Here is an 18,347-nt window from a genome sequence, read left to right as displayed (position 1 = left end):
CCTTCTTTCGTTGATTTCTTCAAAATGAGTGCTTGCCAGAAAGGATAATTTCACAGGGAGTTTAGTCCCCTTACTATCTTTCAACCAGTATGTTTTTCAACAATAATTACGCCAGTTACTTTTTCGGATAGCTGCAAATGATGGACTCGGGCTTTAAAGCTATAGTCCATCATTTGCAGCCATCCGAAAAGTAACTGGCGTATTATTGTTGAAAAACATACTTCGTTGAAAGATAGTAAGTGGACTAAACTCCCTGTGAAATTAATCTTTCTGGCAAGCTGTCATTTTGAAGTAATCAACGAAAGAAGGCCTTTCCAACGGTGGGTCTTAAGACGCACCGTAGGCAAATTTAAATTAGTAGTTCGTTTTGTTATTCGGCGCAGCGCGTGCAAGCATTGACACGACGCACAGGCGCTTGCAGGCTAGGCATTGCTGTTAGACTGATGCACATATAGGGGTACTACTGGCATTGATGCGCTATATCTTAAATTTTCTCCGCAACTACTCGGTTTCAAGACCTGTACGTTTGCCAGCTTGTTGGCCTCATCACAAGCTTCCGAACAAGGTATAGTTTGTGTATAGAACTTCCCAGGTTAAGGTACCTTTAGACCGCGATATACGAAGTTCGTGTCGCGGGCGAATGCATGCATTGCTGTTAGACTGACTGCACATAGGTGTACTACTGGCATTGATGCGCTATATCTCGAATTTTCTCCGCAAGTACTGGGTTTTCAAGACCTGTCCTTTTGTCAGCTTGTTGGCCTCATCACAAGCTTCCGAACAAGGTATAGTTTGTGCAGAACTCTCCAGGTTAAGGTACTTTTAGACCGCGATATACGAAGTTCGTGTCGCGGGCGTGCGCGGTTGCTATAATTCGTCGGATCAGTGCGCGACATCGCGTATAGCTGCAATTCAAAACAATTCAAAACATGATTCAGCAACTTTTGATTTGAAATTGAGATCCTAGATCCTAGATCCATCGTCCTTGGCTCCCGATTTTGTGTACAATAGGTACCGAACTTTGTTGTTGAAAATTATCAAGTGGCTATTTTTTTCCTTAAGGAATAGAAAGAAAAGTCACCATTGTTGTAGGTAGTAAGCTCAAAAACTGTGTAATTACATAATTTAATAGTTGGCGTTTTTCAGTAGCCCAGGCGTGCAGGGTGAAGTTCTGAAGGGCGCCATTTGTTGAAAGTGAGTACCGGAGCACGAGCAGCTTAAAATCGCTATACCGAACGATCGCTATTACGAACAATTTCTGTAGATTCCTGTTCGTTATATCGGCGTTTCACTTCCAGTATTGACATAAAATTTACTAGGCCTATAGGTTTTCCTGGCCAATTTCGCAAAAACAGCGTTCAAATTCATCTTGATAGTGGCCGATTTGAAACGACATATAGCTCCTTGCTGTCATTCGATCGCTTGGTTCGTATAAGTTTCCAGACGTTCAAATTCGTTTGTCAGACCTGACATTTTCATTTTTAACACATCCTTCAATTTAGCAGTCTGTTTGGTTTAGGGTTATTTGCATAAGAAACCTATTTTCGTTTTCATCTCCGCGCATCCCATTTAGTACTTTCTGCATTAAAAATAATGGGAAACGAAGGCAAGATGCGAGATTTATATTTGTATCACTTTTCACATGTTCTTTTATTATTGGTTTCATGCTAGTCTCTTTTGTTCAAAAGTATAATTATGTTAGGCCTATCTGTCTTTATAATCTGAACAAGTAAAAGTGTAAACTAGTGAAGCGAAACAATTAAACATCGTACACGAAAGTCGACACATAAACAATAAACTTATAATAGGCAACATTGAACTAGGAGATCCTTTATACCTCTTTTTATCGCGTTCACATACTATTTTAAACGTTCTTGTTACCTTTTGCTCTTTAATTAAGTTGCGATCTGGGTTTTCTTATATCTCTAACCTTTTCCTCAATTAGCTTTATTTTAAACAAGCTTCATTTCAGTACACGTGCTTTATTTTTATGCAAAATATAGTAATTTGTAGCCGAATCTCGGGGAAACAGTTAGTTTTTATGCATTTTTAAAATTGGAACAAAGAAACAAAGAACAAACTGACGAACAAAGTAATTACATGAACCGGCTTCGAATACCTTTGCTCATATTTCGCAAATGCTTGCTTAATTGCGAATTCGAATTCCCAAACTGACGCAACGTGAAGCTCATGCGAATTTGAATGACCCGATATGACATTTTATGAATGCATTATCTTTGAAATTGAATCGTTGAAAAGTGCAATCGCATATGCTTTTACATTTAAACTTATTTATTTAATTGAATGTTGATCTAAACATGCATCCAAATTCGTGCGAAAATGGGTGATTCGTCACCAATTTGGCTTATTAAACTATTTATATAATAATGATATCATCCACAATCAACAAATTGCAATGAAACGGTACACGATCCTTTCTATAACTTTTTTTCTTTTGATGTCACACGTCAGCATTCTCGTAGTTTAATTAGGCGTATTTCAAGCCGTCTGCTGATACTTGCATCTCGACAGGACCCATTCCATCAACAGCCCCACCAACGAAAGAGCTGATATGCATCCCAGAATAAAAAAGGCCCAATCAAAACTCCCACTCTGGTCGTACATCCAACCTGAAAAAAAAAAGAAACAAGAAAAGCAGTTCCAAACAGTTGACATTTCGTGTGCTTCGTCGATGTCAACATACCTCATTTTAATCAACAAAAATATCTCCTTATATTACGCAACAGGTATTTCTTTAGAGAGACAGGGGAATGGTAGGGAATATAAAATGTTGAACGTATAAACTTTTTAACATGGACACGAATAAGCAACTACCATTGGTGTATGGCTGTGAGAACCCTTAAAAGAGGTGACCATCGACAATGTGAATGGAACAACTTGTATTCGTGATGATAGCGCCCATTATAATAACTGACATACAGATCCGTGTAAAGATGTCTCCTGTACAAAAGAAAGTTGTACACATTGCAAACATTTGTATTTACAACTGTAGTAACTGTATTATATTGCAAACGAACCGAACTAGTAATTGAAGTTGAATTTTTTTGTGAGCTGTACAAGTTTCCCCGAATTTTGTTTTAGGTGCATAATAATAAAACAAAATTTGGCAACTGAATATGTATGAGGTATAGTAAAACAAATATAACATGGTTTATTTCGGGTGGACAGTCGATATTAGCTCCCCTCGGTATTGGAAGTTGACAAACTAGTTCCCTCGGCTTCGCCTCGGGAACTAGTTTGTCAACTTCCAATACCTCGGGGAGCGAATATCGACTGTCTACCCTCTAACCATGTTATATTTGTATACTATCCGCCCATGGGGAATGGGAAATACTATTCAACAGTTAGGATCATGACGCGGTATTTGTGTGTAAATGCATGCTGGTGAGCGCGTTCAGCGTTGCGCGTAGCGCGTATTGTTCCAAAGAGCCAGCGCTACAGCGTTGGGTTCAAACATTTTCGTGAAGGGGTGGTTTGGAAGAGAGAAATACATTTTCCTCCAGTTTTGTATTGAAAAAAAAGTTCAAATATATCAAATGACAAGGATCTATATGTCAGTTATATAAAACAAATATTGAGTGGCTTTAAATTGTGAAATGGCAGGAATATTATCGCTCGGTAGGTAAAACCTGGACTTTTCCAGTTCACTCGGCTTCGTCTCGTGAAATGGAAAAGTCCAGATTTTACCTTGCGATAATATTCCTCCCATTCCACGCTGAGCCACTCAATATTTGTATACTTTCATTGGTTTGGGGATGGTACACAATATTTACATGGCATGTATTGGTCGATGGGGACGGTATACAATGTTTACATGGCATTTATTTGTCGACAAACCTAAGACATCAGAATTGCATTGAGATTAATGACACTATCCCTGCATGCAATATTCTGTTCTCGCAAAAGCAATAAGATGAGACACGAAATGCCTTACCTGGATAGAATCCAAGGCTGAAACCTAAAATGGCCGTCAACGTTTCCATCCAAGCGAAAGCACATACCAAGAGATCAGTTCCAAGCAGCTCCCTAGTGTACAGATCATTCAATAAGGCAATTGCTCCATTCCCAGCACAAAAGACGAAGGAGCCGGCCATCATCAGCCAGTAGGTATTTAACCAGGGAGCTATCAGTAGAGCCGAGGAACTCAGTACGATCATCAGCACCAACGCCGGTCGTAAATTCAACAAATTTCTGTCGACGATAAAACCAAACACAATCCTGGAAACGACGTTGCCGACCCCTCCGGCTGTGGTGAATGTCACAGCCTCGTATGGAGAGAATCCTTTTGCTTCTGCTTGAGAAACGTAATAGATCAACCAATGATCATCCACAAAACGGCCCAATATTAAGATGACTGCTGTGAACCAAAATGAGACCTGGAAACAAACTGAGATTCCAATGTGTTTCACCATGGACTTGAGGGGGTCTTTGAAGGTATTATATGATGACTGCTTCAGGTTGCCTTTCTCCTCGGCACTTGATGAACCAACTCGAGGTTCCTCATTGGCGTCGGTGCTCAACGGCTGATAGCTGCTATTTGTCTCGGTTTCATCAGTCGACGATGAACGCAAGATGGCGCCACACACCCCAAGATGCAGGGCGAACCCTCCAAGAATAAGCAAAGCCCCTCTCCAGCCATACGTATCCAGCAACAGTTGGGCAAATGGCCCAGCAGTGATCAGGCCTATTGGAGCTCCCGAACCCCCAATTCCTGCTGCAATACCATAGTTTGTCGGAAAACTGCGCCCAATTAGCGCCCTTGTCAGTATAGGGACGACACTTAAAGCAGGACCTGCGGATGTTAGACGAGAAAATCAATGAGTGATCAAATTCGACAGACGTATTAAAATGAAGGATCCCTATGCTATATGGGATTGTGACAGCATTGTGTTTTTGTATAGGCCTAATATTTTTTCGAAATTGTTAACGTTGCTTCCATTAACTTGTTTAATGTAAAAGGCCAATGCAATATTCCAGTTTATATAACTGACATACAGATCCTAGTCATTTGATTGGTGGAACTCACATCACGTGACATTCGTTATTGCTCCCATTCACTGTATACTGCACATGTACACGTACGTGTACCATGTACATGTACGTGTACGTACGTCCGTGTGCGGATTTGTGTTAGGAGCACATCGCGCGCGCAGTACAGGCAAGCGGAGCTAGCTAGCCAGGGGGCTGCGAGCGGCGTACGTTGCAGTGACAAGTAGGGTAAAACGGCTGCCGGACAGTTCAGGGAAAAGCTTGGCTTGACAGCATTGGTCAAGGCTAGGTTCAGCTAGAATCTTTGGCTTACTTGGTTCCCCCAGTTAGTGTTGTGAGACTCCGAAACCGGTGTTGAAACCAAGGAAAAGTCTGACGTTGGAGTTAAATAAACCAGTAAAGTCACTGTGTGAAAGCTCTGTTTCCCAACAAATTCGTTATCATAGATAATAATGTTGATTCTAATATAAAGCTAATGAACTAATAGGGAATGCAACAAGAATTTCAGGAATGAATTGCAGGGCAGCTCCGTCGCACAGCCTTTAACGTTCCACCACTTGAAACTTAGAACTGATAGACACATGGATTACAAGATACGAGAACTGTTCGATGGCTCATTGATGTTCTCCGAAGTCACCGTGTTAAAATTAGAAAAAGTTTTAACTATGGAAGGTTGTGAATCTTTTCTTTCAAAACTGAAGGAGGAACTATTGCAGTCATATTTATTTTATCGTCAATGTAAAATCCCCCCCCTCCCTGAGAATTTGAGATTCTCAAAAAATTATCATTGATGACGCCCCCCCCCATGAAATGTTCCAGCACAAAGTGCTTCCCCGTCACTGTAGCGGTCCGCTCCCGCTTCAGTCCGGCCGTCTCTAGCTCTGCGAAGCGATAGCTCGTACCGTGCCCACTCGTTCAGCTAGAATCTTTGGCTTACTTGGTTCCCCCAGTTAGTGTTGTGAGACTCCGAAACCGTTGTTGAAACCAAGGAAAAGTCTGACGTTGGAGGAATCCGCACAAAGTTAAATAAACGACAATTGTTTTTTTACTGTTACATATCCGTGGCAGCCTGTCCAACTTTTAGCTTTTATTTTATGTTTTAAGATTTAAAATAAAATAATTGAATCAAATAAATCAAATAAAGTTTCTTCAAGTCTTTATTACGCTGGAGATTTCCCGATCGCAGTACATATGAGAGGCAGCCCAAATAGGCGCGACCTAATCCGGCCAAATTACGATTTGTATACTAGTTTATCTGTAATAATAAAGAATTTTGGCCCCTGCACTTGAGGGTCTGTATTTGTAGAAGTGAAGGGTCCAGGTCCCTGAATTTGGATTTCTGAACAAAACATTTGAATGGAATCTATATTGATATGGAGTGGAAGGAATCTGTTTGTTTTTTTGTTTTTCAAAATGGCGATGGGGTGATCATCGTTGGAGGGAAAAATCACCAAAAAGTCATAGGTCGACCCCCCCCAAAAAGATTTCCAAAAGGTAAAGAGGATTAATTCAGCTTTCATTTGATGTATGTTTTGATCACCTGTGAGGGTTCAGAGTATGTTCCCCGATTTGTTTAAATTGGGGTATTTATCTTTGGTGCCTATGGGAATTTATGTATTGGTGTGCACCGTTAAACGGAGTGCTGTAAATTCAGGGATCGCATCAACAACTGCTTTTGAATCACACAGTCATGTTTGTGTACCATACTTTCCCACACATAAACTGTTCATCTGGAAGGCTCATGTCACAGGAATGTCCCATTAAATTGTTTAGAAATTATGTTGAAAATAACATCTTCAGGGATTCCCAGCACAACTCCTCACAATAAGCCCAGTGTTAACAATATTTCTCGTTGTGGGTCTGAAAATGAAAATTGTCGGTTTGTGTATTATGAATATGATCAAGTGAAATTATTTATGCAGTATTTTGCCCATTTCCCTCAAAATTGCATATTGTAATATTGTACATTTTTATCAATTTGCTAGAATATGTGAACCTCATCAACAAGTATCTTTTAACGAAATTCAATCAGAATATTTATCAATTTTTAAATTTTATTTTAGTTTTTTTGTTACTTGTTGGTGTCCTAGCCACACTGTACGATGGTGTAGCCGTGCGTTATGCACGTGGATTGTTTACTTTCGTTTTGACGGGGACTTTACTGAAAAGAGTCCGGTGACTGTACATAGAAATTTCTTTGAATAAAAGTCGAATCGTTCATTCATGTACACTTGTTATGCAAAGCAGGGGCAGTGGTTCAAGGATATCTATGTCGACTTGCAGAAAGTGTGCAAGAACGCGACTTGAATGTTTTTATGTGTTCACAATACAACGACGCTGTTTAGTTCAGCGATACTTGCTGGGGAGCTTTTGCGTACGACTTTCTGTACTGTTGTCTCCAGGACAATTGTGTGTACGGTAACCCGACGTACCCAGATTTTTAAAGACGAAATTGCCGACCTCAAACTTGTTAGTGCCATATTTGGCAACTATATGTGCGTTATTAGTTTAATTAAACATATGAACAGGTTAATTAAACATAGAACCATTGAAGGTACCTAAAAGTAAACATAACAGCATAGAAGCTTTTAGGGCGTTACCGGCAAGTTAACACAAACTTGGTGTCAAATAGATCATGGGAGTTACTTTTCTTTGACTTTTCATACAAGGTCACATAAACTTTAACTGTATGACCTGCAGTGGCGTAGCTACATGGGGGGGGGGGGGGGGGGGGGCTTGGGGGGCACAGCCCCCATGAAACCTTGTCGCCCCCTAGTTGCCCCCCCCCACTGAGATTTTGAGTTTCTAAAAAAATTATCATTGATCTACATGACGCCCCCCCCATGAAATGTTCCAGCCCCCCCCCCCCAGCGCCCCCACTGAAAAATTCCTTGCTACGCCACTGCCCTTCACCGACGTACAAACACTGTATACTCAGTGTGTAATATTTTGTCTCCGATGGATAAATTAAGCTGTTGAGTGCAAGTTGTGAATCGCATTCTACGGATGTGTAAGAAACAACATTGGTGTCACGGGCGCCCGGGCGTCGCTAGACCATTTTGAATGTGTGTGCCAGAATGAAATTGGCCGACGGACTGTCACGCAAACTGAGTGTAATTGATAATTTCCGCCCAAAATTATCCCTTTAAAATTCCATTTCTAATTTTCTCCACAAATATATGAATGGTTAATTATGTTGATTACTTTGAATGGGATTATTTTTTCAGTGGGATAAGTCCAACTTCAAAAGTAAATCATCATAATTTGGCCCTATCATATTGAAAAGTTTTGGACATTTTGCTCATCGTAAAACTTAACTGAGTTAAGTAGCGACGCCCGTGATTTGTGTATTGGTTTGTGTTTGTGATATGTGTTATGCGTGATATGTGTTTTACGTGACACACACAACGTGTATAGTACAGTCGATCACGATTATTACGAGTACGGTTGCACGAGGACACGGTTATCACAAGCATATTTCGTCAGTCCCGACCAAAACGTGCACATTTCTATGGGAGAAAATTGGCTTAATACGAGAAGCATTAACACGAGAGGACGGTAACCATGGGCGTTTTTTCGGGGGGGGGGGGGCAAAGGAAATTTTCCCCAAAAATTCCTTAACGTTTTCATTATATTCTCAATTTATCATTTTTTCCGAGCGTGAGCAGGGGAGCATTTGCCCCCCCCCCCCCCACATCAAATTAACAGCAATATGGCTCCGCACCTCTTTTTCCTTTTTTGAGTGGTCGGGCACAACCCGCGGGTTTTCTCCTAAACGGTATATGGTATGAACTTGTAACTTTCAACATAAATTGACCCTCATCCCTAGTGGTGAATATTACTCTGACGTCATGATGACGTCATCGGGTGTCAAATCACAAGCGATTTTCGTTGGAAAAATGACGAACTTCTTTCACCTTTAACTCTTGAACAACACAATCAATCATGTTCCAACCTTATATTCAGATAGACCATAAATTGATAAACATTTTTTGTCGTGTGCATGAACTCGCTTGACCTTTATTTCCGGGTCAACCGGAAGGTCAAAGTTAGGCGAATTCAAAATGAAGACATTAGCCTGAAATCAAAACAAAGCAAAATTTCTTCCTAACGGTTCACGGTCTGATCATAAAACATAGTGTGAACTTGTACCATGTTACAAAGATGTTATAAATTGTGTTATGTCATCATGACGTCATCAGATATCAAATTACAAGCGATTCCAGGGCAAATTTTGACAAAATCGTTTGCACTATATCTTTTGAACTGAATAGAGTATCGTGTTAATTTTTTCGTGAGGTTGTAGACTATGCCGTGAGAAACATTTCTTGTCCCCACACACAAAACCGCTTGACCTTTACTTCCGGTGTTACCGGAAGTGCAATAAAAACCGAATATAACTCAAAAGCGGAAGCATTTTACTACACACATATAAATTATGAAAGTGTTTAGTGAGAAATGCCAGTCACAAAAAAGTGTGATGACGTCATCATTCAAAAGGACGCCCCCTAGCGGCACATTTAATATTGTTTGCTTTCTTTATTTTGAAAACCATCCGTTCAAATTTTACCAGAATGCCCCTTGATGTTCTCTGATTAACCACAGAAAACTTGGCAAGGTTTCAAATTCATGACGTAATCAGACCGGAAGTTACTTCTATTAGAATTTGAAAATGATCATATTTTCAATTAAATTCTATCATTTGATCCATGTTGTATATCTTCGTAGTCCAAATAACGATATCCATTACAAATTTACAATGTTCACCTTTTACTTCCAAATACTGTGACGTCATCAAACCGGAAGTAAGGTGTTATGAATACTACACTTATATTTTCCAGATTTTCATGCGTTAATTATAAACTTCACAATGGATATTTATCCACAAATCAGTATCACTTCCCGTTTGTGAATAATGACGTCATCAAGCAAGAAACTAGAGGTTCGCGTTTGTTGAGTTACAAACGCAGAGTGGTCGGGCTGGCATATTTTCTTGTGTTTACAGTGACTTAATCATAATTGAACTGCACAATACCCCTCCCATTACCCTGCACCCATTACCCTGTGTTTTCACAAAGAAAATCACACAACCTGCAGTTGAATTTGTTGCTTTAATACCTCGACAAGACTTGTAGGCCTATCAGGAAGCGAACATCTGGTGCTGCATGGATGGCTACTCAAGCATACAACCAGTTGGGACTATTGGTAGAGTTAACGAAGCCTCTAACGTCGTTAGAGTTTATGCAAAAGAATTATGCTAATCTTAAAATAAAATGGCTTGTTTGTTTTATTTTGTTTTTGTCTTTTGCATGGGCATAATAAATTCTGCACTAAGGTTACTTAATTTTCAGCATTCAGATATGAGAGAAAAACTGGCGAAGCGCGATTTCAATCGGTTATCGCGAAAAATATCAGAAAATGGACGAGAATATTAAAATTGAATTCATGGTCAGAATTGGAATCGGTAGACTTGAGGGAGCCTCTATGACGTGTTTGAAGCTTAATATATGCAACATTTGATTATCTCAATATCAAAAATAAAATGGCTTATGTCTTTTGCATGCATGGGCTTCCTAAAATTCTGCTAGTTATCCTCGCATATCTGAATGCTGAAAATTAATATTTCCACAGCGTGTAAACACACCTTTTTTGTCGTAAAGTCAGTGCAGAATTTTATTATCCCCATGCAAAAGAAAAAAACCCATCAAAGCCATTTTATGATATGATTAGCAATAGCATATGTTTCATAAACGTCAACGACGTTAGAGGCTCTGGCAAGTCTACCAATAGTCCCAACTGGTTGTATGCTTGAGTAGCCATCCATGCAGCACCAGATGTTCGCTTCCTGATAGGCCTACAAGTCTTTTCGAGGTAAAGCAACAAGTTCAACTGCAGGTTGTGTGATTTTCTTTGTGAAAACACAGGGTAATGGATGCAGGGTAATGAGAGGGGTAATGTGCAGTTCAATTATGATTAAGTCACTGTAAACACAAGAACATATGCCAGCCCGACCACTCTGCGTTTGTAACTCAACAAACGCGAACCTATATTTTTTATTTTGTTTTTGTTTTCCAAGGGGGGAGCAAGTGCCTCGCCTTGCCCCCCCCCCCCCCCTCGCGACGCCCATGACGGCTACGACGAGCATTTTTGGCGACCCGGTTGATTAAAAAACATTATTTTCAACATCTTTAAGACGAGTGCATTTTGAAAACCCCTTAATGAATCCCAACCCAACCCGAGCTTGTTTTAACAGTGCTCGACTGTACATTGAATAGAGACGGCTTGAAATACGTGCTCATGCCACAAAATGTCCGCCGGGGGGGGGGGGGGGGGGGCTTTTCTCAGGAACGGTAAGACATTAAGTAGTTTCCTTTCAACCAAATTAGCTTTGAAATAGGATAAGTAAACAATCACATACGATTATTGGGGATTTCAGGCCGTAATTCCCCTTGAACATGCATTGCATGGTACGACCTCTTGAAAGTACAATGTACATGTAATAACATATTTACCTGCTGCCAGCGCTAGTATTGATGTGAACATGACAATACTAGTGGAAAAAGAAGCGATGATCATAGAGACACCGAGCATGAAACCGCTGATAGTCACCACCGTGCGAGTACCAAACATGGCCTCAAGTGGTGTAGCAAGGAGACCTATTACAACACGAAAATGGTTGGTAATTTCTTTACGTGCTATTATGGGCCCATGTTTGTTTGCCTTTATCGGAACGAACTTTGGTGGGAATCTTAAAAGTAGGAAAATCGGGACATCCAACATCCCATCATTGTACAGACGCTGTACACTTCAAATTCGTTATCCGTGTGGACATTTTGATAAAAATGATGCATAATTTTGTGTATTTGTGCTGAATTAATAATTATGTGAACTACTCACTTAAAAGAGCTTCAGCAAAAAAAACAAAAACAAAACAAACAAAAAACACACACTAAAACAGTACTGTGGAGGTACAGGGTTGCCACTTCTTGTCTTGACAAACACTTATTTGAACCTTTGGTCTGATCAGGTTGTGCTGTATTGCTCTAAAACGACCATATCAGGCGCACCTATAAAGTGGCTCAGATGCGATAATTTCAAACCTTACCGGTAACGCATGAGACTGCATTAATGATGGCTATCATCCAGCCGACCAGCCAGGTTTGGGCCACGAATTGCTCTTGTAGTGTTGGTAACATCACTCCCAAAGCCTTGAGGACCCACGACCACAATACGAAGCTGACAAAGAAGCAGAGAACTGCGTACCAGCCCTGGTGGGAATGACCAGCTTGAACTCTGCCCATAATGAAGCCCCGCTGTCTGGTGTTCTAGTAGTTTTCGCCTTCGCTGTGTAGTTGCCTAAGCAAAACTAACCAACAAAAGATAAGCACAAATGACCATTCTATTTTCACTCTATGGGATTATTATAATTACAGGCGCATAACAATTCAAGGCCGGTGTCGTGCCGGTGTCGTGTCGTGTCGTGCCTTGCCTGTCGAGCTGTCATGGCGTCGTACAGCTTTCTTTTCACCGGAATTTGCTTATGCTTTTTACAATCTGTTTTAAAGTTTTCCTTATTACTTGTGCTTACTAAGAATTCGGAATTTTTTTTGACTAACTTTCCCTAATAGTTTAAACGTAAATTTGTCCAATTTTTCCTGTCCAATACATGTACTATCATTTTTCCCCCGATTCCTCATGCCAAATACTGTCCGATTCCTCCTGTCAAATTTGTCCGATTTCTCCTGCCAAATGCTGTCCGTTTTTTCCTGTCAAATACTGTCCGACTCCTGCCAAATACTGTTGGATTTTTCCTGTCAAATTTGTCCGATTTTTCCTGCCCATATACTGTCTGATTTTTCCTGCCAAATTCTGTCTGATTTTTCCTGCCAAATACAGTCCGATTCCTCCTGCCAAATACTGTCCGATTCTTCCTGTCAAATTTGTCCGATTTTCCTGCCAAATACTGTCTGATTTTTCCTGCCAAATACTGTCTGATTTTTCCTGCCAAATAGTGTCCGATTTTTCCTGGCAAATACCGTCCGATTTTTCCTGCCAAATACCGTCCGATTCCTCCAGCGTATAATACTGTCGGATTCCCCGAATACTGTCCGATTTTTCCTGCCAAATAGGCTACTATTTAAGGCTTCAAATTTGTACGATTTTTCCTGCCAAAATCTGTCCTATTTTTCCTGTCAGATTTCACAGATTTGTTCATCCAATAAGGGGCCATTCAGAATTTTCAATGTTTTAAAATTTCGATCTTTTTTCCAAATTGTGGGTGGGTGGGTCAAGCTACATAATTGAAAATCGAAATTCACTTTCCATGGAAAAAAGATTTTAAAAACAAAGAAAGATAGTTATTTCCTAATTCGCAGGCTCAAACGGAAATAAATTATTTCCTATTGCGCCTGTCATCCCTCGCTGTAACAAAACATGTTAAATACACATATATATGGGGAGCACGGTTCTTCGATGAGCAGCCGACGGAGTCCGTGAACTTACAACGTACTAACAATTTTTCTAACTCACCGTGAGTCTCGACCAACATCGATTATATAATAATCTGGGTACGTCGGGTTACTGTACACACAATGTGCCCTGGAAACAACAGTACCAAAATACAGAAAGTCGTACGCAAGAGCTCCCCAGCAAGTATCGCTGACGCCATTATGATTCCAAAATTTCTCACTGTGTCACACAGTGAAATAACTAAACAGCGTCGTTGTATTGTGAACTCATAAAAGCATTCAAGTCGCGTTCTTGCACACTTTCTGCAAGTCGACATACTAGATATCCTTGAACCACTGCCCCTGCTTTGCATAACAAGTGCACATGAATGAACGATTCGACTTTTATTCAAAGAAATTTCTATATACAGTCACCTGACTCTATTCAGTAAAGTCCCCGTCAAAACGAAAGTACACAATCCACGTGCATAACACACGGCTACACCATCGTACAGTGTGGCAGGGACACCAACAAGTAACACAACAACTAAATTTTTTTTTTAAAATTGATAAATATTCTGATTGAATTTCGTTAAAAGATACTTGTTGGTGAGGTATCACATATTCTAGCAAATTGATAAAAATGTACAATATTACAATATGCAATTTTGAGGGAAATGGGCAAAATACTGCATAAATAATTTCACTTGATCATATTCATAATACACAAACCGACAATTTTCATTTTCAGACCCACAACGAGAAATATTGTTAACACTGGGCTTATTGTGAGGAGTTGTGCTGGGAATCCACCAAAACATAAATTCCCATAGGCACCAAAGATAAATACCCCAATTTAAACAAATCGGGGAACATACTCTGAACCCTCACAGGTGATCAAAACATACATCAAATAAAAGCTGAATTAATCCTCTTTACCTTTTTGGAAATTTTTTTTTTTTTTGGGGGGGGGGGGGTTGACCTATGACTTTTAGGTGATTTTTCCCTCCAACGATGATCACCCCATCGCCATTTTGAAACAAAAACAAAAACAAACAGATTCCTTCCACTCCATATCAATATAGATTCCATTCAAATGTTTTGTTCAGAAATCTAAATTCAGGAACATGGACCCTTCACTTCTACAAATACAGACCCTCAAGTGCAGGGGCCAAAATTCTTTATTATTACAGATAAACTAGTATACATATCGTAATTTGGCCGGATTAGGTCGCGCCTATTTGGGCTGCCTCTCATTATGTACTGCGATCGGGAAATCTCCAGCGTAATAAAGACTTGAAGAAACTTTATTTGATTTATATGATTCAATTATTTTATTTTAAATTTTAAAACATAAAATAAAAGCTAAAAGTTGGACAGGCTGCCACGGATATGTAAAAGTAAAAAAAAACAATTGTCATCAGACATTTATCCAAACCCCTGCCAATAAAACAGATTTAAAATTCCATTCATAAAAATTAAAGTACTATTGAAAAGTAAATTGTACAAATCATACGAGACGAGACATGACGAGACATGACGAGACGAGACAAGACGGGGAGATGAGACAAGACTCAGCAAAAAAATCATAGAGTGAAACATTGGACAAGCCAGACAGATACAAAAATATAAAAACGAACTAATAAACAAATACTCTTACACCCCAACAAACAAACAAAAACAAACAACCAGACTCAATAACGGGAATGAATGACAAACGGGCTAAAAAGATTACTACAAACAAAACAAAACAAAACCGAGAAACAAAAGCAATCCCATTCCCCAGAAAGAAAAATGCAAACCATAAAAACAAACAACCTAGTTGACATACATACGTCTACACTCACATTAAATACACACACTAAAGAAACAACAAGAAAATACCCGGGAACAAAATGAAATGACACAATTTTACATTGACGATAAAATAAATATGACTACATAATTCCTCCCTCAGTTTTAAAAGAAAAGATTCACAACCTTCCATAGTTAAAACTTTTTCTAATTTTAACACGGTGACTTCGGAGAACATCAATGAGGCAATTGAATAGTTCTCTTATCTTGTAATCCATGTGTCTATCAGTTCTAAGTTTCAAGTGGTGAAACGTTAAAGGCTGTGCGACGGAGCTGCCCTGCAATTCATTCCTGAAATTATTGTTGCATTCCCTATTAGTTCATTAACTTTATATTAGAATCAACATTATTATCTATGATAACGAATTTGGCGGGAAACAGAGCTTTCACTCAGTGACTTTACTGGTTTATTTAACTTCATGGGGATTCCTCCAACGTCAGGCTTTTCCTTGGTTTCAACAACGGTGTCGGAGTCTCACAACACTAACTGGGGAACCAAGTATGCCAAAGATTCTAGCTGAACCGAGTGGGCACGGTACGAGCTTTCGCTTCGCAGAGACGGCCGGACTGAAGCGGGAGCGGACCGCTACAGTCAGTGACGGGGAAGCAACAGCTGGACGGAGCCAGCGAGTGTACCGGATCAAACTATAGTTCGAGCCATGGTGTGCATGGTCAACCGGGGCCAGTGGCGTAGCCAGGAATTTTTCAGTGGGTGGGTGGGTGGGTGGGGGGGGGGGGGGGGGGGGCTGGGGGGGGGGGCTGGAACATTTCATGGGGGGCGTCATGTAGATCAATGATAATTTTTTAGGGGCGACTGGGGGGGGGGGCGACAAGGTTTCATGGGGGGGCTGAAACATTTCATGGGGGGGGCGTCATGTAGATTAATGATAATTTTTTAGAGGCGACTGGGGGGGGGGGGCGACAAGGTTTCATGGGGGGCTGTCGCCCCCCCCCCCACGCCCCCCGTGGCGACGCCACTGTGTACTGTACATGTGCGTCATGTAGGCCTACGTGTATCCAATCGCTGTAAAAACTGGACTATTCAACCACTGGACTCCAAGACTACGAGGACCGCAGCCTAGCTGTGATGTGATGTCTGCCCAAACCTGATGTTTTCTTACAGTCGTACCCCCCGCCCTGCAAACAAGGCGGGGGGGGGGGGGGGTACGAGCGAATGTTTTTCTCAGCTACCTCACGTGACAGGCACAACCTCGTATGTCACATGTCATCCACCTCATCCAGAAAACGACAAAACCACGGTCATCTTTGTGGCTTCCAAAACTGCAACCTGTCATTCCGAACAGCATATCAGCTGGAAAAACACAAGAAAACTGAAGGTCACCAGTGCAAAAGAGGAAGACCGACAACTTCACGCCGTCACTGAACTAGACACACATGTACATGGTGTTCAAGTACATGTACATGTACATGCAAGTGCATGTACATGTACATGTTCAGTTTTTTATTAATCGAAATTAGGGGTGGGTGGGTGGGTCAAAATAATTTGGAAAAACAGTCGAAATTTTAAAACATTGAAAATTCTGAATGGCCCTTAAGTTGTTCGTACATACGTGCATGCACCCTATGCTCGAGGGCACCGGACACAATAATTTGGCACGTACTTACGTGCCAAATAGAGTCTTGTGCCTACTGCGCATGCTCAGCGGACACTATTTTGCACCGGACGGTTTTTGGCACGATCGACACCGGTCTTGAGATATCACGAAAATCTCATCTATTATCCTTTGAGGAAACTGTACTTTAATGCAGTCTTGATTGCTTTTGTAAATAGTTATTTAGCAATGTATCCTTTATCCCTTTACTAGACGGTTTAAGTGATCTTTACGTATTTTCTTTGATTGTTTGTCTTATTTTCAAGATGCCACTGGCATTTGAGTTTTGATTAATTCATCCTAGTTATTCTTTTTAATGCCTCTTATTGTGTTCCTTTAATATAGATTTCCCGCTCAGTTTAAAGCGATAATGGAAACTTTCTGTTGTGAACTGTATTTAATTGTGATCTCTATATGGTCACCCTGTGCGGACACTGTGATTACTATATGGTCACACTGTGCGGACACTGTGATCACTATATGGTCACCCTGTGCGGACACTGTGATCACTATATGGTCACACTGTGTGGACACTGTGATCACTATATGGTCACCCTGTGCGGACACTGTGATCACTATATGGTCACACTGTGTGGACACTGTGATCACTATATGGTCACACTGTGTGGACACTGTGATCACTATATGGTCACACTGTGTGGATCGACACTGTGATCACTATATGGTCACAGTGTGGACACTGTGATCACTATATGGACACACTGTGCAGACACTGTGATCACTATATGGTCACACTGTGTGGACACTGTGCTCTATATGGCCACCCTGTGCGGACACTATGATCACTATATGGTCACACTGTGTGGACACTGTGATCACTATATGGTCACACTGTGCGGACACTGTGATCACTATATGGTCACACTGTGTGGACACTGTGATCACTATATGGTCACACTGTGCGGACACTATGATCACTATATGGTCACACTGTGTGGACACTGTGATCACTATATGGTCACACTGTGCGGACACGGTGATCACTATATGGTCACACTGTGCGGACACTGTGATCACTATATGGTCACTCGGTGCGGACACTGTGATCACTATATGGTCACACTGTGTGGACACTGTGATCACTATATGGTCACACTGTGCGGACACTGTGATCACTATATGGACACACTGTGCAGACACTGTGATCACTATATGGTCACACTGTGGGGACACTGTGATCACTATATGGTCACACTGTGCGGACACTGTGATCACTATATGGCCACCCTGTGCGGACACTGTGATCACTATATGGTCACACTGTGCAGACACTGTGATCTCTATATTGTCACACAGTGTGGACACTGTGATCACTATATGGTCACTCGGTGCGGACACTGTGATCACTATATGGTCACACTGTGCAGACACTGTAATCTCTATATTGTCACACAGTGTGGAC

At 40.8% G+C, this 18,347-nt stretch overlaps 1 protein-coding gene across 2 annotated transcripts; it reads right to left on the bottom strand.

Annotated features, from left to right (window-relative positions):
• Positions 1-1,236: 1,236 nt before the first annotated feature.
• On the bottom strand, positions 1,237-13,641 carry LOC119726674 (monocarboxylate transporter 12-like). 2 transcript variants are annotated; one of them, XM_038198452.1, is made up of 5 exons: positions 13,540-13,641; positions 12,116-12,376; positions 11,523-11,666; positions 3,956-4,813; positions 1,237-2,630 (listed from the first exon to the last, which is right to left on the bottom strand). In XM_038198452.1, exons 2-5 carry the CDS (start codon positions 12,309-12,311, stop codon positions 2,500-2,502), a joined length of 1,329 nt encoding a protein of 442 aa, XP_038054380.1. In that variant the 5' UTR covers positions 12,312-12,376; positions 13,540-13,641; the 3' UTR covers positions 1,237-2,499. The 2 variants fall into 2 exon arrangements, with proteins under 2 accessions (XP_038054380.1, XP_038054381.1); XM_038198453.1 differs by lacking the exon at positions 11,523-11,666.
• Between the last annotated feature and the right edge of the window lie 4,706 nt (positions 13,642-18,347).

This window comes from Patiria miniata, unplaced genomic scaffold (genome assembly GCF_015706575.1).
Source record: "Patiria miniata isolate m_02_andy unplaced genomic scaffold, ASM1570657v1 HiC_scaffold_2, whole genome shotgun sequence".
Classification (NCBI taxonomy): domain Eukaryota; kingdom Metazoa; phylum Echinodermata; class Asteroidea; order Valvatida; family Asterinidae; genus Patiria; species Patiria miniata.
Note: the sequence above shows the minus strand (reverse complement) of the source record. Positions and strands in the feature narration are given on the sequence as shown.